Source organism: Sciurus carolinensis, chromosome 8 (assembly GCF_902686445.1).
Source record: "Sciurus carolinensis chromosome 8, mSciCar1.2, whole genome shotgun sequence".
NCBI classification, from domain to species: domain Eukaryota; kingdom Metazoa; phylum Chordata; class Mammalia; order Rodentia; family Sciuridae; genus Sciurus; species Sciurus carolinensis.
This window is the reverse complement of record NC_062220.1, coordinates 143787274-143810942: the sequence shown is the minus strand read 5'-3', so window position 1 is coordinate 143810942 and position 23669 is coordinate 143787274. Positions and strand designations below refer to the sequence as shown.

At 61.1% G+C, this 23669-nt stretch overlaps 1 protein-coding gene and 1 long non-coding RNA gene across 10 annotated transcripts; both read left to right on the top strand.

The window, feature by feature from the left end:
- Positions 1-6879: 6879 nt before the first annotated feature.
- On the top strand, positions 6880-17024 carry Sdsl (serine dehydratase like). 9 transcript variants are annotated; one of them, XM_047562496.1, is made up of 10 exons: positions 6899-6960; positions 9509-9593; positions 9934-10109; positions 10203-10242; positions 10779-10918; positions 11920-12008; positions 12615-12842; positions 12989-13087; positions 15892-16016; positions 16698-17024. In XM_047562496.1, the coding sequence occupies exons 3-10, from the start codon at positions 9945-9947 to the stop codon at positions 16886-16888; spliced, it is 1077 nt and encodes a 358-aa protein (XP_047418452.1). In that variant the 5' UTR covers positions 6899-6960; positions 9509-9593; positions 9934-9944; the 3' UTR covers positions 16889-17024. The 9 variants fall into 9 exon arrangements, with proteins under 9 accessions (XP_047418456.1, XP_047418454.1, XP_047418452.1 ...); XM_047562495.1 differs by having other exon boundaries at positions 6926-6960; positions 9477-9593; XM_047562497.1 differs by lacking the exon at positions 6899-6960 and adding an exon at positions 7011-7247 and having other exon boundaries at positions 9477-9593.
- A 488-nt stretch (positions 17025-17512) lies between these two features.
- LOC124991741 (uncharacterized) lies at positions 17513-21076 on the top strand. Its single transcript, XR_007109935.1, has 3 exons — positions 17513-19181; positions 19819-19896; positions 20358-21076. It is a non-coding gene; the product is annotated as an uncharacterized LOC124991741 (long non-coding RNA).
- Positions 21077-23669: the final 2593 nt, after the last annotated feature.

The window sequence follows — 23669 nt, the reverse complement described above, 5'->3', positions numbered from 1 at the left end:
CCTCGCCTTCCCGCCCTCTGGCCCCGTTAACCGCCAGCCACCTCTGTCTCCGTGGCCTTGTCTGCTCTGTTGTTATTCACCCTCGTGGAACCACCGGACACGTGGCCTGGTGGGTCTGGTTGCCTTCGCTTAACACCGTGTCCCACGGGTTCACATGAAGCGGTCCCCTTTGGAACCGCATAGCATTTCGTAATGACACCACCACATTTTATTTATCCATGAAAACTTTTTCCAAGTTCGAGTCAACGCGCTGTGTGACCTTGGACCAGTCATTTCTCTTCTCTGCGCTTCCGTATCTTCAGTTATGAGGACTTAATAACGTAATTGATGTAAAACTGTCAGGATAGCACCTGGTGCGGGCTCGGTCCTTGAGAAGCAATGGCCAGCCGGGCGCCGAGGCGCACGCCTGTCATTCCAGCGGCTGGGGAGGCTGAGGCAGGAGGATCAAGAGTTCAAAGCCAGCCTCAGCAACTCAGCGAGGCCCTAAGCAACTCAGTGAGACCCTGTCTCTAAATAAAATATAAAACAGGGCTGGGGACGTGGCTCAGTGGTTAAGCGCCCCTGAGTTCAATCCCTGGTAACAGGAAAAAAAAAAGCCAGGTCTGTTTTCCTTTCTGGTCCTCCCAGGACGCTCGTCCCTGGCGCGGGCGATGGAGCACAGACGCAGTCTTCAGCCAGCTCTCCTCTGGACACAGGAGGAGGCAGGAGGCCAGTCAAGGCCACCTTCCCAGTTAGCAGATGGACAGACCGAGGCACAGCTCTGCCTGACCGCGAGGAGGCAGGAGCCTGGCTGGGGAACCCTGGGCAAGTGCCTCCCTCGTCCCCACGTCCCCACGTCCCCACCTCCACTGCTGTTACATCATGCCTTCCTGGAAAGTGTCCCCTGTCCCTGAGGGGGGACAGAGTGTCCTTAGGTGTGGGAGGTGGGTATCCGACGGCTGTTTTCTCCTGTCCGTCCTCCCTGGCTGGCAGACAGCTCTGGGTCCTGAGTCCATTCGCCGGGGCTGGAACTGCCACCCAGCCGTGTGACCTTGGGGTGGCCACCTCGCTGCCCTAGCTTCCTTTCCCACCCCCAGAGACGGGACAATGATGTGACCCGGCATTGCAAGTTGGAGAGGATGGCCGGCCAGGCCCGGGCCTGAGCAAGGGCCGTCTCCATCTTTCTTCTTGTCCATGACTGTCCGGGCTTCGGGGTCCTCCCACCATGGCCGGCTCTCCTCCAGGTCTGCTCCCCACGGAGCCTGGGCTGCAGCTCCAGGGGACTCTGCAGCGTCGGCCCTGTCTCTCCCCAGAGGGGCCACAGCAGCCCGGTACGGACTGTGCCACCTCCTGGCCACTCCCGGCAGCCTCTCCCGCTTCCCTGGCAGTTCCTTGCTCCCAGGCAGCGTGGTGCCGGCTGCAGCCGCTGTTCCTACGGCCTCAACTCCAAAACGTCCAGAGTCCAGCCAACCTCTGCCGCTGGCGCCTGGCCCCGGCTCTGAATCCCGCGCCTGGACCCTGGGTTCTTCCCACAGACTCCCCTCTCGCCTCCCTGAGGGTCTCCTCACCTGTCCCGTTCATAGAGGGGACGCCCTGGCCCCTGTCTAAAACCACCTGCCCGCCTTGGTCTGCACATCTGGCCGTGCCCGCCCCACGCACCTCACTGGACTGGGGCTTCATCCGGTGCTGAATTCCTTATGCCCAAGACGGGTGCGGTGCACAGTAGGTGCTCAGTAAACACCGCGCTGTTCACTTCAAATGAAACGAAGCAAAGTGTCCAAGAAGCACAAGAATAAAGGAAAACACTGAGGCTCACAGGTTGCCTGCAGGCTTGGGGCTGGGGGCGCGCGGGGCTCAGGGACCTCACCTGGGGAGACCTGCTGGGGAAGGGGCTGGCCACCCTCTTCCAGAGGGTCTGAGGCCCGACCCTCAGCCTGTGCGTTTCCAACCCCGGCAGGTCCAAACCACCCAGCTTTCCTGCCTCCCTCCCCGTCTCTTCCTTGTTCTGGGGACTGAACCCAGGGACCTCCCTGAGCCACCCCCCACTCAGTTCTTTTACATTTTAACTTTGAGACCGGGTCTCGCTAAGTTGCAGAGGCGGGTCTGGAACTCGCCATCCTCCTGCCTCAGCCTCCCGCATCGCTGGGATGGCAGGCGTGCGCCGTGGGACCGCCCTGCCCAGGTTTCCTGCATTCGCTACCCCGAGTGCAAAAGCACGTTAAAGCCCCAGAGATGCCAGAGCCCCAGAGCCCCTGGATGGTCATTGCGTTTTCCTGGCCTCTGCCAAACTTAACTCAAGGAGGCAGCTCTCAAGGTGGGGTGATCTTGTGCCCCAGGACATTGGTCAATGCCTGGAGATGGTTTTGGGTCCCCACGGGGTGAAGAATGCCACTGGCTTCTAGCGGGTGGAGACCAGGAGTGTCTGTCAACAACCTGCAATTCACAGGACGTCACGGCAACGAGTCATCTGTCCCCAAACACCAGCACTGCTCAAGGGTACTAGGGACTCATACCTCCCTCATTCTACCGTCTCTACTTTAATTAATATGGCCGGGACTTAATCTTGCTCGGGAAGAACCTGTGTTGTCTAAAGGTCGTCCTTCCCTATCTAGCTACTGCTCACCCAAAGCCCCCGGAAAATTCAGGGATATTCTGTTTTCTTGGTGAAATGGATCCAAGCCAATCAGATGTCCCTTGTTTGGGGCTCAATGCTCCGACCTCTGTGGCCCTGGCTGTAGGAACTTGGCACGGAAACCTCTCGGCTCCCGTGCGGCTGGCCGCGGTCCAGCTTTCGATGTGGAAAGACCCAACCGACCGTTTTTGGACCATTCGATGGTGCTGCCTCTGGCCTCCCGGCTTTGCGTCATCTCCAAAAGTGACAAACAGCTTCTTGGGGGGACCTTACGTCTAAACCTGCCACCACGGCCAAGGTCAGGGCCCCATGGCCAGGCGAGCCTCCCCCAGGGATCATCATCGGGCAAGGGGGACCGGAGTGGGCGGGGCCGGCTGAGAGCTGGAGGCTCAGCCTGAGATTCCGCGCTCCCGCCGTCGCCTCCCCGGCTTCGTTTTTATTTCAAGCAGATACTTAATCTGTGGCATGGAGGAGATTTCCCTTCTTCTAGGGGGACAGCGGCCTTCAGGGGACCAGGACAGTGGTGGGGGAGGGGCTGGGTCCCCAGGGTCGTCCCCAGCTTTTGCCCCTGGCCCCCTGTGGCAACTGTTCCACTGCAGGTGGGAGCCGTGGCCCTTTCTGTCCCTCTGAAATCCAAGGCTCTAGAAACACAAGGCCTGGGGTGGAGGCCACCAGCTGCCTCTTTCTCTCCTTTTTTTTGGAGGGTGGGGGGTGGGTACTTGGTACTGAACTCAGGGACACTGGACCCCTGAGTCACATCCCCAGTCCTATTTTGCATTTTATTTAGAGACAGGGTCTCACCAAGTTGCTCAGTGCCTCGCTATTGCTGAGGCTGGCTTTGAACCTGTGATCCTCCTGCCCCAGCCTCCAGAGCGCCCGGCTACCTCTTTCCCTTGACCTGCTCTCACCTCTATCCCCCGAGGTTTCGAAGACCTGGCTGGCATGTCAGGAAGCCCCCAGCCACCCACCCCGCTTCAGTCAGTGTGCAGATGCGGCCAGCCACCTGCTGAGACGCCCCTGTCCCCAACCTATCACACTGAGGCCGCGGTCAGCCTCGGCCACGGCCAACTCTCCTTCCTTCCCTCCTCTTCCTCTCCTCCTCCTTCACGTACGGCATCAACTAATTACAGTCAGTCGCCTACGCACGCCATGAATTGATCGACTATTGATGGGTGTTTGCAGAACGAGTTCATCAGAAACGCCACGGAGGCTGAGTGGCGGGGCGCTAGCCCGGCCGCGCACGTTCCAGGGCTGGCGGAAGAGGCGAGGCCGCTGGCTGCGTGTGGCTTCCCCGCCTGCTTCCTGGTGGTCTGCGCACGGGGCCCAGGTGGGGGTGGTCTGGGGAAGGTCACCTGAAGGCAAGGAGGCGCCCCTCCCAAAGTCTGGGTCTCCAGGGAGGGAAAGTCCCTCTGTCCTGAGCACACAGGCCCCACCGTCCCTTCTCTCCGGGCCTCGTCCTCCACCCGCAGGAGGCTGGACTGCAGGGCCCGGCAGACGCTGCGGCTAAGGGTTTGCAGGCTTCTCAGGCCCAGGACAGCCAGGCTGAATGCCCCTCGGAGATCGGCCCCTGGCCTCTGCTGGGCAACCCAGGGCGAGTCACTTAACCTTTCTGTGCCTCAGTGTCTCCCTTAATAACTGTTGGGAGGAGGGAGGGGGGCTGACTCTGTTTGAGGCTCTCAGACTCATTGATCTCAAATACTCGGAGGGCCAACCCGGGGCTCTGGGCCCCTGGCTGTGGGGTCAGCAGGAGGGAGAGGTAAGGCCGAGCTAGGAGGGAGCCGGGCCTCCGCGGAGGACGCTCCACTCAGCTGTGGCCCGTGAACTGCGGCCCTGCCCGAGATCCTGTGTCCAGGGCGGTGGATCCCCCTGAAAGGGCCGGTGACCCTGAACTTGGCAGAGGGGCCACGGTGCGTGGGGTGTGGAGAGACAGGGCCACGTGCTCAGTCCCTGCCTGCGCCTTCGTCATTCGATGGAACTCGGCCCCGCGGCTTGGAAGGTGCCTGACGCGGTGCCTGCGGGACTGGGCGGGGCCGATCGGTCGCGCCTCCGTCCTCTCTCCGTGCACGGCCCTGGCCTGGAACAGCCAGCTGCCAGCAAGGGTGGCGAAATAAGCTTAATGAGTAGCCAGGGGCAGCCCGAGGTGTCAGGGACAGGGATGGCTGACGAACGTGGCCAACAGCCCGACCCAGCCTCTTCCTCACCGCGGCTAGAGCTCAGGAGCCGGCCCCTCTGGACCTGAACCCTGGTGTTGCTGTGTGACCTTGGGAAAGTGGCTGGGTCTCTCTGAGCCTGTTTCTTCCACGTAGGGTTCCCTGGAGTCCCGTTTCCCCAGTGCGTTGTAAGCTTCTGTGGCAGAAGGACCCCACGCTCCCGGACCTCAGGCCCTCCCGCCCTGCTCTGCAGTCTTTGCCACATTGTCAAGTCACCTCTTCTAGAAGTGTCATGGTGACAGCACACAGCAGCAGGGATGCAGCACACGGAGCCCCGGCTGCTGATCTCAAGGCTTCCCAGACATTTGCTCATTTGACCCTCACATCGACCCTGCTAAGGAAGGAGGTGGGAAATCAAGGCACAGGGAGGTCAAGTGACTTGCCTGAGGTCACACAGCAAGGAAATGGCAGAGCTATTATTCGTACTGTAGCCTGGCTCCGGGGTCTGTGTCTTAACACGCGGGCACGCCGCCACTCGGGAAATTCTTCTGCTACTTAATACTCGAAAGAGGTTGCGTTAAAAATTGGAGCACCTACCTTAGCTCCTTCCTAAGCATTCGTGTCCCTGAAATGGCGGGTTTGGTTTTGCACGTACGTATGGGCACACGTGCACACGCATGCACGGTCTGCGCTTTCTGACACATGCAGCAGGAAGTGCCCGGCTAGGTGAGAAATCCTCTCTAGTCAGTATAAAAGGGCTGGCATACAGTAGGCATGCAATAAGTGCAGTGGTTGTGCTCCCGTCTGAGCCCCAGCTGTGTGCCAGGGCCCGCCTCCTCCAGGAGGCCCTCCCAGACCCGCCCCGCCGCTGCCTTCTGGTGACTTCCTGCCCTCTGACCTCCTGGGTGTGAGACCTGTCACCGTGTCAGGTGACTTTCTCTCCCTCCCTGGTTCCATCCCCGGGCAAGGTCGGGGCGGCTGGCAGCGGGGCGTGGAGATAAGCTGCCCAAGTCCCCCTGGAGGCGCCGGGCCGGCAGCAACACTTGACCACACGTGTCCAGGAGTTAAGCATGGAACCCGGGAGGTCACACACAGTCCAAGAGGGACACGGGGCATCTGGGCTGCCGGCTCCTCCCGGGAGCTCGACTCTCACTTCACAGACAGGGAAACCGAGGCCCAGGGTGACTGAGTGGCTGGGGCTCGCCCCGGGACAGTGACGGACAGCGATGGCCATCTGCTCCGTCATTCCCAGACTCATGCCGTCTGTGGCTCCCTAGTGCCCCTGGGTGAGGCTGGGTCTCCAGTGGCTCAGACGCCCGTGTCTCTGGCACCTGCCCGTCTCCGCCCCAAGTCTGCCGGCCGCCGGACCCTGCCTTCTCCAACTGCCCGGGCTCTGGGCTCCCGCAGCCCCGACCAGCTCCCAGCTGACATCACGAAGGGCCTCGTCAGGACAGGGGACACCTTATCTTGTTTGAGGCCAAAGATCCCAGGGATTGGCACATAGTAGGTGTCCAATAAATATTTACTGAGTGCGTGAATGAGTGGCCAGTTGGGTCCCTGTGCTGGGTGTGCAGTACCTGGCCCTTCTCCCGTGACCGACGTGACTGACGGATGAGGGTGCCCTCCCCTCCCCGCCCCCCCTCCCCCTCCCCCTCCCCTCCCCCTCCCCCCTCCTCCTCCCCTCCCCCTCCCCCTCCCCCTCCTCCTCTTCCCCCTCCTCCTCCTCCTCTTCCCCCTCCCTATCCTCCTCCCCCTCCCCCTCCCCCTCCCCCTCCCTCCCCCCCTCCCCCTCCCCCTCCCTCTCCCTCCTCCTCCTCCTCCTCCTCCTCCTCCTCCTCAGGTCTCACACCTATGGTTCAGGGAGGGGGTCTGGTTCTGGTTGAGGCCTGGGCTGAGGGAGCTTTGGGAGCGGGGGTCTAGTGTCTCTGCCCCTCTCTGGCTGGGCGTCCATGGCCAAACGTGTGTCCCTCTCTGAGCCTCAGTTTGCTCACTTGTCAGACAGGACCAGGAAATGGGCACGGGGAACCCGGGGAGGCCGGGAGGCCCTGACACTGACCTCCCCTCTCCCCGCTCCGTCCCGGGGGCCTTGGGTGGGAGCTGTCCCTTTAAGACAGGAGGCGGAGCTGAGGCAGGAGGCTGGCAGAGGCTGGCAGAGCAGCCGGAGCAGCAGGGAGCAGCTGGCTGGGCACAGGGCCCGAGGTGAGGTGGGGAGCAGCGGGGTTCTGGGGCTCGGGGTGCACGTCAGGGTCTTTGCTCTCTGGGGCCACGGCCGGCCGAGTGGAGGACCGAGGAGAGGGGTGCAGCTCAGCCCTCCCGGGACACCGTTCAACTCAGGGTGCCTAGCGGGCGGTGGGGCGCGGGCACCCGGGCTGGAGCAGGTCCTGCTGGCCAGCGGGCAGGGCTGGCACCCTGCCACGGGCCAGCCCACACCAGGTGGTCCTCAGGGACAAGGCAGTGGACAGGCGGGGCCTGTCCCCAGCCGGCAGGTGAGACCGGGAGGCCTGTGAGGTAGTGGCTCAGCCAGGGCCGTGCATTGCTGGGATCTGAGCCCCAGCCGGGATCCCCCTGCCCTGCCCCACGGCGAGTAGACCCAGGCTCCCACCTCAGCACCTGTGGCTGCCACTCTGGGCACGAACCAAGTGTCCCTGGGCGGAGGCCTCCGCTCTGCCTGGACCTGATGGGACCTGCCCTTGACAAGGCTGTTGGCAACTTGGGACTTGTTTATTTAACTGATGCCTGCTGGCAACTTGGAGCCTATTTATTTAACTGATGCCTGCTGTCTCGGTGGGTGGCTGGGATAAGGAGGAGGGCTGGGGCCTGAGCTGGGAGCATCTGACTCTTGAAGACAACTGGCAATTAAGTATCAAATGCCCGTCAACTGGTCTAGCCCTTCCTAGCTGTGTGACCTTGGAGGGCGGCCCCTCTGGCCTCGTTGCCTATTAAATGTAGCTAGTGAGCTCGCTTTGCTAGTGTTGTCGTGCTCGTTAGATGAGATGATATGCAGGGTGCTTGGCACAGGGCCCGGCTCCCAGCGAGTCCCTGTGTCTGTTATCTAGTGCCACAGTACGTCAGGCCAAAGTCCGTGCCTTTATGCATGGCCTGACTTAATCTGGGCCACCACCCTGGGACACACAAGCTCTCCGAGTTTGTGGCGTGGCTAATTTGTCTCGCTTTTCAGATCTTAGTTTTAAGGGTCCCCCCTCCAATAGGTTGGTCCTGACCTGCACAGCCAAAATAGGTCCCTTTGTTCTTTTCTTGCCTGCACGCCTGTGTCCGTCCACGCACAGTAGTTCCTGATTGCTTTGTCTATGCAATTACTTGTTGCATGCTGATCTCCCCACCAGAGCATCAGTCCGTCAGCTCTGAGGCAGATGTCAGTCTGCTTCACTGCGGGGACCCCAGTTCCTAGGTCAAGGCCTGCAACTTGGAGGTGCTTTAGAAACATGCCGGAGTAAGGGGGAGCCTACTACTGGCCCTACTAAAAGACCCGGATGAGATAATACCGCTGAGAACCCAGCCATTGCCGGCCACACACTAGAGACTCGACGAAGGGTAGCTGTTATTATTACTAATGCACGCCGCAACCCGTGGGTTGGGGACTGTATTCGTCTCCATTTTACAGAAGGGGAAACGGGCACAGAGAGCTCAAGACACTGGCTTGGGTCACACAGCCAAGGAAGTCGGAGCTGGTTTCGAACTTTGATCAACCCTACAGCCCACCCAGGCTTCTGGGCTCCAGGACTGGAGAGGCTCAAGCTTTGCCCTGCCTGGTGTGGGGGTCCCTGGTTCTCTCTGCTCTGGGCCCCAGCAGAGACTCAGGGTGCACCAGGTCGGGCTCGGGTGGAGTGGGGCGTGGCCCTGGTGGCCGTTCCTTCTCCTGCCTCTCATTTCTTCCTCTGCTCCTCTCCTGGGATCCAGGGCTCTGCCCGCTGGGGTCCCTGCTTCAGGCCTCCCCAGGGCCCTTGTCACCCCTGAAGCCACCCTGTGCCAACTTACAGGTCAGAAGGAGTGACAGGCCTTGCAATCTGGGTGGGACCCTGGCACCTGGGGCAGAGGCTGGTCCAGCCCCCCAAAGGCCTGGGTTCTCCCCCTCTGGCCAAAGCAGGTGACAAATAAAAATTAAAAACTAAAACCTCCAGACTCCACCACCAGCCTCAGACCACCTCCTGTCACGTAGAACGCGATGACTAGAAACTTTCTTTTTCTCTTTAATTTTTGAAATTTTTGCCACACTGGGGTCTGAACCCCTGAGCCACAGCCCCAGGCCTTTTTATTTGGAGATGGGGTCTCACTAAGTTGCTGAGACTGGCCTCAAACTTTTCATCCTCCCGCCTCAGCCTCCCGCGTGGGTGGAATTACGGGTGTGAGCTACCGCACCCGGCTCGACTTTTCAAAAGAGCATCGGTGAGGTCAACTGACATAAAATAAAATGATCTCACTGGAAGTGTGGAATGCAGGAAGTTTGGACAAATGCGTACAGTCCTGACACCGTCTACACTTTTTAAAAAAGTTCTTTGCTTTGAGAGACAGGAGCTGACGTGATACCCATGTGATAGCCAGGGGGTCAGGATGACCACGGTCATAATAACAATGACGGAGAGTAGTAAGAATTCAGGAAGCGGGAGGGAGGGATATAAGGCTGGAACACGCAAGGCCAGGGGTCAGTGCTTGCTGAAGCCAAAGGACGGTCACATCTGGGGTGTCTGGTTCTGCAGCGTGGAGATTACCTGGAAGCTTCCCTCCCCAGAGACCTTCCCTGCTGGCCCTGCTCCTGAACCTGCAGGTGGCTCCTCTTGGACGTCTGTGATTCCGCCTCCCCACCAGACAGCGAGGTCCGGCCAGCAGAGTCCCTCCCCTCGTCCCCTCCTGGTCCCCGAGCCTGGTGCGCCCTGCCCGCCCGTTGTAGGTGCTCAGTTGGCATCTCGAGCCAACCACGAGCGAGCTGATCATCACCAGGGGCCCGTCCGGCCTCCTCTGCAGGCGGGCAGCCGACTCCCAGCTGGGGGCGCCCAGTCCTGACCTCCTTGTCCAGAGGGGTGACCGAGCCCAGCGAGGGGCGGGCGCTACCTGGGTCTCCCTGCCTGGCAGCCGGCGGGGCTCAGGGTGCCCAGGCCGCGTGGCCTCCCGCCGTCCCGCCTGGAGCCGTCTGGGCCCAGCTGTGTCCTCCTGCAGGTGACCTGGTGATGGAGGGCCCCCCGGCGGGGTGGGCACCCTTCCACCGCGACACGCCCCTGCTGGAGAGCTGGGCGCTGTCCCGGGAGGCCGGCACCTCTGTCTTCCTCAAGTGTGAGAACGTGCAGCCTGCCGGCTCCTTTAAGATCCGGGGCATCGGGCACTTCTGCCAGCAGGTGAGGGGGACGGGTCGGGGACGCCTGGCTGCACCCCACACGGGCCTCGGGACGCCTGCTCGGCCGACCCGACTCCATTCCTTCTCTCCCCAGATGGCGAAGAAGGGGTGCAAACACCTGGTGTGCTCCTCAGGTGACCCCACCCCTTTCTGTTTGTGGGGGGTCCTGGGGCAGGGGTGGGGGAGGAGAAGCTGGCCGGGTGCGCAGAGGTGTCCAGGGCGCGGCCTCCTTGTCGGTCAGACCTCGGATGGCCTCCTCCAACGCCCCCTCCTGGGCCTCTTCCCTGCTCCGGGGCTCCAGGCCGCAGCGCCTAGTTTCAGCTGCAGGTTCTGAGAACTGAAGCGCCTGAGGCCGTGCGGCTTTCAGGCCCAGCTGGATCCAGGCGGTCTCTGCCGCTCTTCCTCTCCTGCCTTCCTTCCCTCTCCATCAGCCTCATCCTCAGGACAGGTCTCTCCTCCAGTGAAGAGAGAAACTTCTCCTCCACCTTAGGCTTCCTCTGTGGCCCGGCTTGGGTCACATGCTCATCCCTAAACCAATCATGGGTCAAGAGTTCGATGTAGATCAGGGGGAGGTCAGTGGGGGACACATGCGTGACCCCCAGAGGGAGGTGGAGGGAGCTGGGGGTCAACAGGCCGAGGCGCCTGCCCATCTCACCCTTCTCTCACCCAGGGGGCAACGCGGGCATCGCTGCCGCGTACTCCGCTCAGAAGCTGGGCATCCCGGCCACCATTGTGCTCCCCGAGACGGCCACCACGCAGGTGGTGAGGAGGCTGCAGGGCCAGGGCGCGGAGGTCCAGCTGGCCGGAAAGGTGAGGAGCCCAAGGTGCAGGGCAGCCGCCGCGGGCATCCCCCCCCCGTCCCCGGAGAGTCTGGCTCCTCTGCCACTGAATGAGCGTCTGCAGCGGGTCTGAGCCGGGGGGCAGGACCGAGGTATGTGGAGCGAGGGCCAGGACCTCCCCTCGCCTCTCCCGGCCGCAAAGGACCTCCCGAGGCCGACCCATCTGTCTGACATCCTCCACCAAACAGCTCTCCCTTTCCTCCTCCCACCCACCCTCCCACCCACCCATCCACCCTCTATCCACCCACCCACCCACCCATCCAGCCATCCCTCTACCCATCCACCCACCCACCCATCCATCCACCCTCTATCCACCCATCCTCTATACACCCATCCACTCATTCATCCACCCATCCATCCATCCACCCATCCTTCCATCCCTCTACCCATCCAGCCATCCCTCTACCCATCCACCCATCCACCCACCCATCCACCCTCTACCCATCCACCCACCCATCCACCCATCCACCCATCCCTCCATCCCTCTACCCATCCACCCATCCATCCCTCTACCCATCCAACCATCCATCCCTCTACCCATCCATCCATCCCTCTACCCATCCACCCATCCACCCATCCATCCCTCTACCCATCCACCCATCTACCCACCCACCCATCCACCCTCTATCCACCCATCCACCCAACCATCCCTCCATCCCTCTACCCATCCACCCATCCATCCCTCTACCCATCCATCCTTCCACCTGTCCACCCATCCACCCACCCATCCATCCACACCCCCACCCATCTACCCATCCATCCTCTAGGGTTGTGGGAAGCACATGGCACCCCTTTGTCCACAGAGAGACCTCTGTCCTTGTCCCCAGAGGCTGCTGGACTCACACCGGTGGTGGTCACACCTTAGGGTCCCTCAGGCTCCCTGGACCCTGGGGCTGGGTGGGAGCCCTGGCCTTGCTCCAGTCTCTGCAGAGCCCATGCCCAGGTCTTTGAGGGACCTCGGTTTCCCCTTAGGTCTGGGACGATGCCAATCTGAGGGCACAGGAGTTGGCCAAGCAGGACGGCTGGGTGAATGTCCCCCCGTTTGACCACCCTCTGATATGGTAAGAAGTGACCTGCGGCCAGGCCCAGAGCTGGGAGACCCTCACCAAGCCAGGGTCGTCCCACTGGACAGCAGGGAGACTAGACCCAGCGCAGCTCCCGAGCTTCCGGCCCCTGCTCCTCGGGACTGTGTGACTTTGCGCAGCGCAGCTCCCTGCCCTGTGCCCTAGCTTCCGGATCTGTGAAGTGGGGTGGTCATACTGAGTCCCCTGATTGAATATGTGCCCCGGGCCAGGCACAGGCAAGGCTGTCCCCTGCTCTCCTGCGTGACCTCCCCAAGCCCTAGAGGGGGCTGTTACTAAACCCACTTCGCAGGTCAGAGGGGTCAAGCGACTTGGCCAAAATCACACAGCTAATGAGTGCTGGTGACACAGGGTCCTAGTCCCACAGCTTCAGTCAGCTGATTCCAGGTGACATGCTGGTCCCTCAGCCACACGCACTAGCTTCACCTCTTTCCAAAGTCGTTGGGAGGCTGGAGGTGGGGACTGGGTGGAGGCAGAGAAGGGCGGCCACAGACTCCTCCCCGCGGCGTGGGGCGGGGCCACGGGAAGGGATCGCGGTAGGCGGGGCGGAAGCCCCCAGGGACCCCCTCCCCGTCTTCTCCCCAGGGAAGGCAACGCCAGCCTGGTGCGGGAGCTGCAGGCCGCCCTGCGGACCCCGCCGGGCGCCGTGGTGCTGGCAGTGGGCGGCGGGGGGCTCCTGGCAGGGGTGGCGGCCGGCCTGGTGGAGGTGGGCTGGCAGCACGTGCCCATCATCGCCATGGAGACCCGCGGGGCGCACAGCTTCAACGCAGCGGTGCAGGCGGGCGAGCTGGTCACGCTGCCAGACATCACCAGGTGAGCCGGGGTCTCCTGGGCCAGTCCCGGGGGGCTGAGGACACCCGAATGGGGTCTCCTCATCCCTGGAGTCCCAGCCACGGGATCGAGGGTCTAATTCGGAAGTGCTGAGGGGTAGGGTTCCCTGAAACCTCATCCATTAATAGGGCACGTTTTCCTTGGTCTATATGGTTACAAAAGCAACCCGGGCGCAGCGCAGGTGAATTAGAAACTGAAGACGTGAAGTGTGCCCCAGGAAGCACCAGGTGACCCTCAGTTCTGCCCCCAGGGGCGAACGTGGCTCCCGCGGGGCTGTTCCCGCCTCTGTGCGGCATCCTCACAGATCAGTGAAACGCTGCTGGCACGTAGTAGATGCTCAACTAGGTCCACGGCATGAGTGGTGGGTTATCTATGTTTAAAAGCCGGGATGCACACCCCAGTGTTGTGACCCCTTTTGCTGGTTCACGTTACATCATGAACACGGTTGTATTTTCCCCCATGACATCCTTACCCAGCTAATTATCTCATCGCATTTTGTAATTGATTGTTTTATTTTTGATTTTTGTGGTGTTGGGAAAGGAACCTGGGGCCTCACCCATACCAGCCGGTGCTGCTCCACTGAGCTACGCCCCAGCCCAGTAACTGATCGTAATTCAGCTGAGGGGGAGTTAAGCTGACACCACCCGCCCTTCTGGGCTGGCCAGGCTGCGTCCTCCACGCTGGTACCACCAGCCTGGTCCGGGAGGCTGCGTTCATTTCCTCCAGATTACCGCAAACCTGTGGCTGAGAACAACCGCAGGCTGTCCTCCCTTAGTCCTGGAAGCTGCAGGTCTGAATCCCAGGTGTTGGCAGGGCCACCTGAGCTCTGCGGGCCCTGAGGGAGGGTCCTCCCTGTCTCTTCCAGCTCCTGGTGGCTGCTGGCGTCCCTGGGCTGAGGGTGGCCGCACACCAGTCTCCGCCTCTGTCTTCACCCTGAGTCTCTCAGCAGCCTTTCCTTTCCTTACGAGGACACCAGTTCTGGGATTTAGGGTCCACCCGAATCCCTCATCTGTGACCTTGTCATGTCCTGAGCCCAGTCGCTCCGGGGCAGCCGGACAGAGTGTCGGGAGACCCAAGGAAGCTGAGACCTTGCCGGAGGCCGGAGGCCAGAGGCTCAGCCCACCCGTGACGCGCTGAGCACCTCTGTCCTCCAGCTGCCCCGCCGGGCGGCGCCTCCTCTCCCTCGTGGTGCTTTGCCCAGCGGTGGCCAGCCGGGTGGGGACACATCCCTCCCGGGCCTCGGTTCCGCCCCCGTCCCCACAGAGGGCTGCACGCGTCAGGCTGCAGAGGCGGCGGCCTCGTGGGCTGTCGCTCGCTTAGCCTGTGGTCTGACCAGCATCCAAGGGGCAGCCGTCCCTGTGGACGTGACGAGAGTGGCTTTCTACAGAGAACCCCAACCTGGCCGGTCCTGTGCCCGGGGGAGCCAGTGTCCTCCACCATGATGTGGATTGGAGTGTCCAGCCAGGCTCGCTCCCTGGTCCCCTTAACTTGGCGAGGTTTAGGGGGACGGGAAAGGGGACATGCAGGGACAGGTTGTCTGACTGTCCCCTTTTTTGCCAGGACCCCACTTCCAAACTGGGCACATTCTGAGGCTCTGGGGGAATGGCTTTGGGAAGACCATGTGGCCCCTGTGGTCAGCGAGCACCACCGTCCATGTGGTGTGAAGTGCCCGCTGCCTGCTGGGACTCGGGACGTGGCCGTGTATCAGGGTAGAAGGGCTGGAACCCAGACAGCCCTGTTAGTGGGCTTCCCTAAGCACCTGCTGTATACTGGTCCTGGATGGCCATTAGAGAAACGGAAGTCCACCTGGCCTCCAGGGAGTCCAGCCTCGGGGCGTTTCTGCCTCTTGGTTCACCTGCCCTGCTCCTGCCTGGGCCTGACCCCTGGGTGCTCTCTGGCCTGGACTCTTGGTCCCTCCGGCCCCTCTTCCTCTGAGGTCCATCTGGGATGCCGACCCCTCTTCCTCTGAGGTCCAGCTGGGCAGAGGCTCCGGGCTGCGAGAACCTGCAGGCGCGTCCCCTTGTGTCCCTGTGGCTCCACCTGCTGCTCTCGCTTGCGTGTTTACCTATCGCTGTGGCCCCGCCACACTGTGCTCCTAACAATCGCTAAGGCCGCAAGAGCTGCCTCCGAACTTCCTGTCGGGCTCGGCTCTCCGCACTTTAAGTTTCCCCTCAGCCGGGCCTGGTGGTTCAGACCTGCAAGTCCAGCCTCTCGGGGGCCCGAGGCAGGAGGCTCCCAGGTTCAAGGCCAGCCTGGGCAACTCAGCAAGACCCCGCCTCAAAATAATAATTAAAAAGGGCTGAAGATGTGGCTCAGTGGTAAATGCGCTGGGGTCTGATCCCCAGGGTGGCTAAACAGATAAATAAACATTTTAACTCATTTAGTCCCACAGATGTCCTCATGCACCCATTTTTCAGATAAAGAAACTGAGGCCCAGAGAGGCTAAGTGACTTTCCCAAGGTCACACAGCTAGAGCAGAGGCTTGAAAACAGCCACCCTGGCTCCAGACTCTGCGGTCTGGGTTGCTCAGGGGACAGAGGTTCCCCGCAAAGTGCATGACCCATCTCTCAGCAGATATAGCTGGGAGATGATCCCAAGCACCGGGGAAAGTCACAAACTGGAGCCAGGCCGCCTGGATTGGAATCTACATTCTGCTACAGAGTGGCTGTGTGTCTTTGAGCAGGTTACTTCACCTCTCTGAGCTCAGTTTCCTCCCCTGTAGAATGGATCTAAAAAGTTTCTCACTCGAAGGCGGTTGCAGGACGGAAGCAGGAAATCCGTGCATTCAGCATGTTGGACACATTTCACGTATTAACCGCAGCACAGTCGTGAGAGGTGTTAATGAGTCAGTGAAGGAAAAAGCCCTTTCTGTGCTCGGCTTGCTGGTGTGCAGGCAGAGGGACTGGAGCCTCTGTCCTGCTCAGGAGGCAGGAGTCGAGCACCGGGGTGGGGGGCTCACGACAGGGGCACAGTCGTTGCAGGGTGCGGGGGCGCGGCCCTGCTCTCCCTGACCGACCTGCCTCCCATGCAGCGTGGCCAGGACCCTGGGCGCCAAGACGGTGGCCAGGCGGGCCCTGGAGTGCACCCGGGAGCACCGGGTCCTGTCGGAGGTGGTGGGGGACGCGGAGGCCGTGAGCGCGGTGCAGCGGTTCCTGGGTGAGCGAGCACCGCCCGGGGCGCAGGGCCCGGGAGCCCTGGGGGGGGCGGGGCAGGGTGCCGCGCCTGCGCCCCCGATGGGCGCCCGTCGCCCTCCCTCTGCGAGTCCGCCCGGCCGCTCCCCACGGTCTCCTGTGACCCCGGCCCACGATTCACAGGGCGCCTCCTCCAGGAAGCCCCCCAGGCCTCCTGCCACAGTGCCTGGGCTGGGGACCCCTCTGTTCACTGCGGCCGGTCCTTATCTGCCCCCGCTGGACCGCCAGCCGCAGGGGGGCGGGGCGGCGTCTTACTGACCGCGCTGTCCCCAGGGCCCCTCCCGCAGGGCGGGGGTGGTCGCTCTGTGCCTGCTTGTTGACTGAATGGCTGATGCGTGAGCCGGGAGGAAGATGGATGGGGGTGGGGAGGGGCGGGAGCGCCGGGCCAGACTGATGGATGGTGTGCGGATGGACGGATGGACGGACACACTGATTAATGGACGTGTTGATGGATGGACAGACAGACAATCAAATGATGGAACGGGGACGGATGGATGGGTTATGGACGGATGGAGGGACACGCTGATTGATGGCTCCAGTGACGGATGGACAGACAGACAGCCTAGTGATGGATGGGGGAGGGCGCGCTGGAGGGGGGACCCCGCGGGGGCAGCCTGGCCGGAGCCGCCTCCTCTCCCCGCTGCAGATGACGAGCGCATGCTGGTGGAGCCCGCCTGCGGGGCAGCCCTGGCCTCCGTCTACTCGGGCCTCCTGGGGAGGCTGCAGGCTGAGGGCCGCCTTGGTCCCCTGGCCTCCGTCGTGGTCATCGTGTGTGGGGGCAACGGCATCGACAGCAGAGAGCTGCAGGCGCTGAAAGCCACGCTGGGCCTGAGCTGAGGGTCCCTGAGGCCCCTGGAGAGGGCCGTGGAGGCTGCCCCGACACACATATGAGCCGGCCTCCTCCTCCAGGAAGCCCCCCAGAGCCGCTCCCGGGGCTCCCGGCAGCCAGGCCAATAAACCCTCCTGAGCCGAGTCTGCTGCCTCCCGTCTTTCTCCCTTCACGAGCTCCTGGGGGTGCGTGGCAGTCCTAAACCCGGCCTGCGACAGGCTGACGGCCACAGCGAGCCACGCCTTGAAGGCGGTGTCCAGGGACGCCAGCCAGGCCCAGGCCCCGGAGCGTGCCCCTCGCCGGCAGGGCCAGCTCAGGGGCCGGCTCCAGAGGGAGAGGGGACACTGCCACTTGTCAGAGCTGGAAGGAGAGGACGGTCTTCATCAAGGGGTGCCAGGTGCCGGGAACTCTTCTAGAACGTTCCACCTACGTCTTCCTTCAGGTCCACAGAGGCGCAGGAACAGTGCGCAGGGAGCAGGCAGAGGTGGCCCAGGTCACAGCAGGGTGGCGGCCCAGCCAGGCCCACACCCTGCGATGTCCAGCGTCTCTCCCTGCGGCCTGGGCTCGGGCGTGCGGGGGCGGTGCAGGCGGGACGTTTGGGAGGGGGTTGGAACCGGGGGTCCGCACGCCCCTGCGGGCCTGGGGGGAGGCAGGTGCTGGGCCTGGCTTGGCGCCTGGGCCCCTGGAGGCGCCTCTTAGGAAACAGGATGGGCAAGTCCGCCCCTTCGCGGCCACAAGGGGGCAGCAACGTGTCTCCTTCGTCCGGCTGGCCCAGGTCCGAGACCTGCACCCTTGGGTTCTCCTGGGCTCTGCCCTGCGGGCCCCTCAGCAGGGAGTGCTGAGGTCCCAGAGATGGCCCGTGGGGTCCTGGCACTGAGGAGCCTTTCCTAACCCCTCACAGCCCCACCGGGGGACAGCTCAGAGAGTGTGGGCCACCTCGGGCCAACAGCAGAACCCAGCTCCTGGCCCCTCCGGCTGCCCCCTCTCCTGCCTCCTGCTGTGTGTCCTCAGACAAGTGCCCTCCCTCTCTGGGCCTCAGGCTACCTCAGTGATGTCCGAGGCCCACTTGCCTCCTCTGATCTCCTTTCCTTTCCCAGGCTACTCCCTCTGCCAGGAGCCTCCTCCTTGCTCAGGAGCAGGACCTGAGCGCACGGTGATCGGTGGCTGCTTGTCCCATTCTCTCTTTGACCCGTGGTTGCCAGGGACGCTCCCGCCCCGGAACCCCTGGACGAGGCCCTATTTCCTGGGAGCTACACTCTGTGAATTCCCCAGGACGAGAAGACCTTATGAGCCCTGGAGCTGGATGCAGCCAGACCTGCAGCCACACTGCTCCTGCTGCCCGGCCTGGCGATTCGGAGCAGCGTGTGTTCTGTAAAGCAGGGACGGAGGGCTGTGCCATGGGCAGCCACAGGCAGTCCTTGTCCCTATCCCTGCACCTCCCTCCTCCCACGACAGGGTTGGGGTTGCGCATCCACGGGTGTGGGACTCCTTTCACTTCATCTCATGACGACCCTCGTGGTGGGTAGTGTCATCAGCCCCATTTTGTAAATGAGGAAACAGGCACAGAGCAGTTGAGCCACTTAGCCTGGGTCACACAGCTTTATACGTGTAAAGAGCATCTAAACCCCACTGCTTGGCCACCTCCTTTCCTTTGCTCCAGCTGTGTCCCCAGTCTGCCACGCCCTCTGCACTTCTGAATCATGGACATTCTTCAAAACCCAGAGGAGTGGGCAACCTCCTCCCTGAAGCCTCCCAGATTGCCTCGGGCAGCGGTGTTCTGCCCTGGCCCGTGCTCCTCCGGGTGAGCGCAGAACGCACCTGGGATGCAGGTGCTCTGTCTCCCAGGGGGCCTGCCTGCCTGGTGTTGGTGGCTGCCCCCCGGGACAGGCCTCAGCTGCTGCTCGCCCCTCGCCTGGTCTCTGGAACTGCAGATAAGAAGCGAGAGGCTGTTGACCCTGTTCAGATAACATGCGTCAGTGCCCAGTTCAGCCCCTCCTGGTTGACACCCGAGGCATGTGGAGAAAGGGAGGAGGCGTGGGGAGAGTCAGGACCAGAGAAGCCACCAAAGTGGCAGCCGCCGTGATTTGCTGCAGCAGGGAGCAGCCTCAGGCAGAAACTCCTACCGTTCTGCCTCTGCCTTCCTGGGTCTCCAAGGAGGGTAGTTGGGCAGGGGTCTCTTTCTGTCCAGGGCTGCACAGAGAACGCTGGAAACCGGGCCACCAGCTGCGCACATGAGGTACCCCCACCTCGCACGCCAGCTGCAGCCTCTTGCAGTGGAGGCTCCCTCTGACCTCCACCCAGGTTGGTCCTCACACCTCTGCCTCCAGGGGCCTCATCTCCCTCTAGTCCTTCAGTCCCACCTCCAAGCCAGGTGACAGGGAGACTCATAGTCCAAACTTTGCAGGCAAAGGGAATGTTCTGATCCCAGAAAAGGTATTGGGCTGGGCACAGTGACCCATGCCTGTAATCCCTGTGGCTGGGAAAGCTGAGGCAGGAGGATCACAAGTTCAAAGCCAGTCTCAGCAACAGCAAGACGCTAAGCAACTCAGTGAGACCCTGTCTCCAAATAAAATACAGAATAGGGCTGGGGAGGTGGCTCTGAGGTTGAGTGCCCCTGAGTTCAATCCCTGGTACCAAAAAAAAGCCCCCAAACAACAACAACAAAAAACTGGCATCAGCCAAGAGAGAGGTGGGCGGGAGAGGGGTGCAGGCTCAGGCTGCTGCCGCCCGTCCCCCCACCCCCAAGCCAGGGCAAGACTCCCATCCAGGGCCCAGCAAACGCCCCTACCCTGCAAATAACCACCTGACCCTCCTATGGTGAAGCAGTGGCTTAGGTCGCCTTGAGCCTCAGTCCCTTCTGGCTCCTGTAACAAAATACTGCAGACCTGATGGCAAGATGGTAGGGTTTTATGAAATAATAGAAACGTGTTGCTCACAGCTCTGGAGGCTGCAAAGTCCAAGATCAAGGTGATGGCGCCGCGGAGGTCTTCCCACTGTAACCTCACATGGCAGAAGGGTAAGGGGTAGTCCTCTCGGGGCCTCTTTCTTAAGGCAGGAGTCCCTTCACTAGGGTTCTGTCCCCGTGACCTAATCACCTCCTCTTAATATCACTGACTTGGGGTTAGGGTTTTGACATGAATTTGGGGGGGGGGGGACACAAGCAGTCTGGTCGTGGCACTTGGTGTCCCAAGTCTTCCGTTGTGTGCGCACCAGGCACGGTGAAGTTGCGCGCTCTGGACATGCGCTTGAGTGCACACGCTCTCCCCTGTCACCGGGGGCCTGCGGTGCTTTGCAACTTTGCACTTGACATTTATAATCCAGTCACCAGCCAGGCCTCCAGTGAAGCAGGTTTGGCAGCGGGGAAGCCTCACACTCCCCCTTAACTGGGAGCCATATTGCTGGAGAGCCACTTCGGGAAATCCAGGGGAGGAGCCTGGGACTCCCGCCTGAGCCAATCCGAGCGTTGCATTTCCCCAGGTCATTGTGATTGGCTCAAGACTGGACCCCGCCCCCGAGTTGTCCAATCAGAATGACTCCCGGGGTTCTGGCTTGGGGATGCGGAGGCGGCCCTGGACCTTCCGTTTTGCTAGTCTCCCGGTGCTGCTTGGGCGCGTGGAGACTGCGGCGCTGGCTCCGCGTCCCTGAGTGAATGGACCCGCTTGGAGCTGCCCACCTGGGTTGGAGGCTTCTCTGGACTTCGCTCTAACAAAATGAGGACAGCCCTCTCTTTGGATCCACTTTTAATCTTGCTCCCGGGGACCTTTCACGAGAAGAGCGAGGCAAAGCTCAATGGGACGTTGCTGGCGAGCTGGGGGCCAGGGCTTATGGGCAGAAGTGTCTTGGAACTGACTGGTGCCAAGGGTGGTCAGGCCTGGGGCTGTCAGGCCTGGGGGAGCCCAGACACCTCATCGCTGAAACCGGAGCCCATGGGGAGGCGTTTCCTCGTTTGCAGGCTCAGAGTCAGCACTGTCCTTCAGGTCTGTCCAAGCTTCTGAGGCCCAGCAGGCTGTCTGCAGATGGTGATGGCGGCAGCGAGGTCCAGAGAGGGACGTCTGGGGCAGGGGCACAGGGTCTCCCCCTGCCCTGGCAGGGTGCTTTGTTCTCACGAGGACTGACTGGGGACCTCAGTGTCCAGCAACCCCAGGGCTTTGTGGGGAATCCATCCCAGACCCGCACACCTGCTTCACAACTTGGTGTTCCTGGTTCGTTTTTTTTTTTTTTTTTTTTTTTTTGGGGGGGGGGGCGTGCAGGGACTCCAGCTGGGCTGGCCTCCGTCTATGCTGGGGAAGGTGTCCAAAGCCTCAGTTCCACATTGACCTGGGCCTGCCGGGTGACTCCCTGGGGCGCCTAGAAGCTTTGGCAGCGTAGTTCCATTGCACCGAGAGGCAGTGAGTTCAGAGAAACATGGAGAAGGGGAATCTACAGAACTCAGAGATTGATTTGGAGGTGGGGTGACAGTGGTCACAGGATTCTGGCTGGAGATGGGAGTGTTGAGAGGGAGCTGGGAATCCATCCATCCATTCATCCAGCAAGTATTTGCTAAGCACCTACTATGCGCCAGGTGGTTTCTGAGTCTGGGGAGATTGCCAGAGCCCCAACCTCATGGAGCCTGCATTCCCGTGGGGAGATGTGGACAAGGACAGATCCCCCATTAGAAACGTAACATGTCACATACTGAGAGCTGCTTCGGGAAAAGATGAGGCAGGGTAGGGGGGCTGTTTTATTATGTTAAACCACCCTAAGCATCGGGCTGTTCTGCTTATAAAGTATGCCGATATGAGTCGGATAAGGAAAAAACTTGAATGTAAGCACAATATGGCCACCATCCCCATCACCAACAATTCCCTGACGCTACCTAACACCCAGCCTCTGTTCCCTTTTCCCCAGATGGTCTAAAAATATATCTTGTTGGTTTGTTGGAGGCAGGATCCAGCCTTCACGGAGACTTTGGCTGGTTTGGTTCTTAAGTCTTCCGTCTGTAAGCTGGAGGTGGCGGTGGTGGTGGGGATCAAAGAAGGCCTCTTTGAAAAAGTGCACTTTAAGTTGAGGCCTGAAGGCAGTGGAGGAGCAGAGGGAGCGGCATGTGCAAAGGCCCTGGGGCAGGATTGTGTGAGGAGGCCCGCGTGGCTGCAGGGAAGAGTAGGAGGAGATGGACGGGGCTGGTGGTGTAGCTTGGGTACTGTTCTGCCTAGCAGGTGTGCGACCCTGGGTCTGATCCCAGGCACCATCAAACGAAAATCAATGGATCAGTAAAAGGAAGAAACAAAGATGTGCAGAGAGGGAAGTATACGTGGAGGGGGAAGATAGAGAACTTTGATTCTTCCTCAGACCTGAGGCCCCATCTGTTGCCTCCCTGGGTCCGGTCCCGAGCCTCCTGTCTTGCACAAGCCTGTCCTCTGCGGACAGGTGCCCCTCCTCAGAGCCCCTTTACCAGGCTGCCGAGGGTGCTGGCTGCTCGCCGTCCACAGCTGCGCTCTGTCCAGAGGTGCGTGGGCGGCAGCGGTGACCGGCTGGAGCGGAGATGCGGAGCGAATCGCAGCTCTCGGGGCCTCGCGGCAGGCAGCCTCCAGGACCGTTCAGCGCCGGGCTCAGGCCCCTCTCCTCACCCACCTTCCTAAATCACGCCGGGAATCCCCATCTAGACTCCGCGGGTCTAAGTGGACCCGCTCCCTTCTCTCCCATCGGCCGCTCCTGGTTCCAGTGTTTGTGCTTTTTAAACTCCACCAAAAATGTCACGGGCAGGTTTCTCGCTCCGCTTCCAAACTCCCTGATAAATTCTACCGGCGGGGCAACCCCAGGAGAGGTTTTCTGGAGCAAGGAACCCCATAAATCACCCCGCTGCCACTCCGGCGTGGGCAATATCTTATGTAAAAAGGTGTTTCCCGGGAGCGCCACAGGCAGGAGAATCCTATTACAAGCCGCCCCATTAATTATCAAGAGTCAAGTCGACCCTTTCCTGCGATTTTTTATCTTAAGTCCGAAAACTGATTACCTTCCCCAATCCTTCCCCTACCAAAAAGACCTGAAGAATAAAATAAATGTTTCAAGAACAAATACCAAAGTTTCTCCTTTCAGAGGGGAGCCGGCCAGGAGGGGAGTCGGTGGGAAGGGTCCTTGGCTCTTCCTTGAAGGTAAAGTGGTCAAGGGCTGAGCCGGGGCCTGACGCGTTTCTTGGCCTCTTCAGCCCTCAGAAGTGTGGTCTCTAGTCACCCCAGATTCCAGATGAGGAAAACTGAGGCTCCCCTGAGGTTACATGGTTTGGGTTTGGCCCATTCTTCTGAGATGGTGAGGTAGGGAGAAAATGGGTCTGGCTGGGGTGTTCAAAGACCTGGGTTCAAGTCCCACCTCTCCTAGTAGCGAGGACCCTGATTAAGTGAGTTAACTTCTCTGAACCTCAGTTTCTTCTTCTGCAAAATGCAGAATAAAAGGATCCCTCCAAGGCCTCCTGAGAGAAGGCTTGCAAGAGTGGGGACAAAGGACAGCAAGCCGGGCACTTCTTTCGACTGGATAACAGGTGGCCACCACATCCTAAAGCAGCTCCATCTCTTTGCCAGACACCCAGCAGGAGGCCGATCCCTGCACCCTCTTCCCCCACTTAAACAGGATAAAGGGCTTCCCCTGGCCTTCATCTGGCCTCTGCTGACCTCGCAGGCCGCCGTCTCCGTCTCTCCTTCCAGACTCCCTGCATTATAGCCAGACCGGTACCTACCAGCCTGTCCAGGCCCCTGGGCCGCTGTCTGGGTTGCACCCTGGATCTCAGCAACGTCCGCAGCTCCTCCCTCAGCCCTG

Coding starts and splice junctions, on each gene's coding strand:
- Sdsl (XM_047562500.1), top strand. CDS start 9,945: ATGGAGGGCCCCCCGGCGGGGTGGGCACCCTTCCACCGCGACACGCCC. Junction 13,088..15,891: donor TGTGCCCCAGGAAGCACCAG/GTGACCCTCAGT, acceptor CCTCCCATGCAG/CGTGGCCAGGACCCTGGGCG. Junction 16,017..16,697: donor CGCGGTGCAGCGGTTCCTGG/GTGAGCGAGCAC, acceptor TCCCCGCTGCAG/ATGACGAGCGCATGCTGGTG.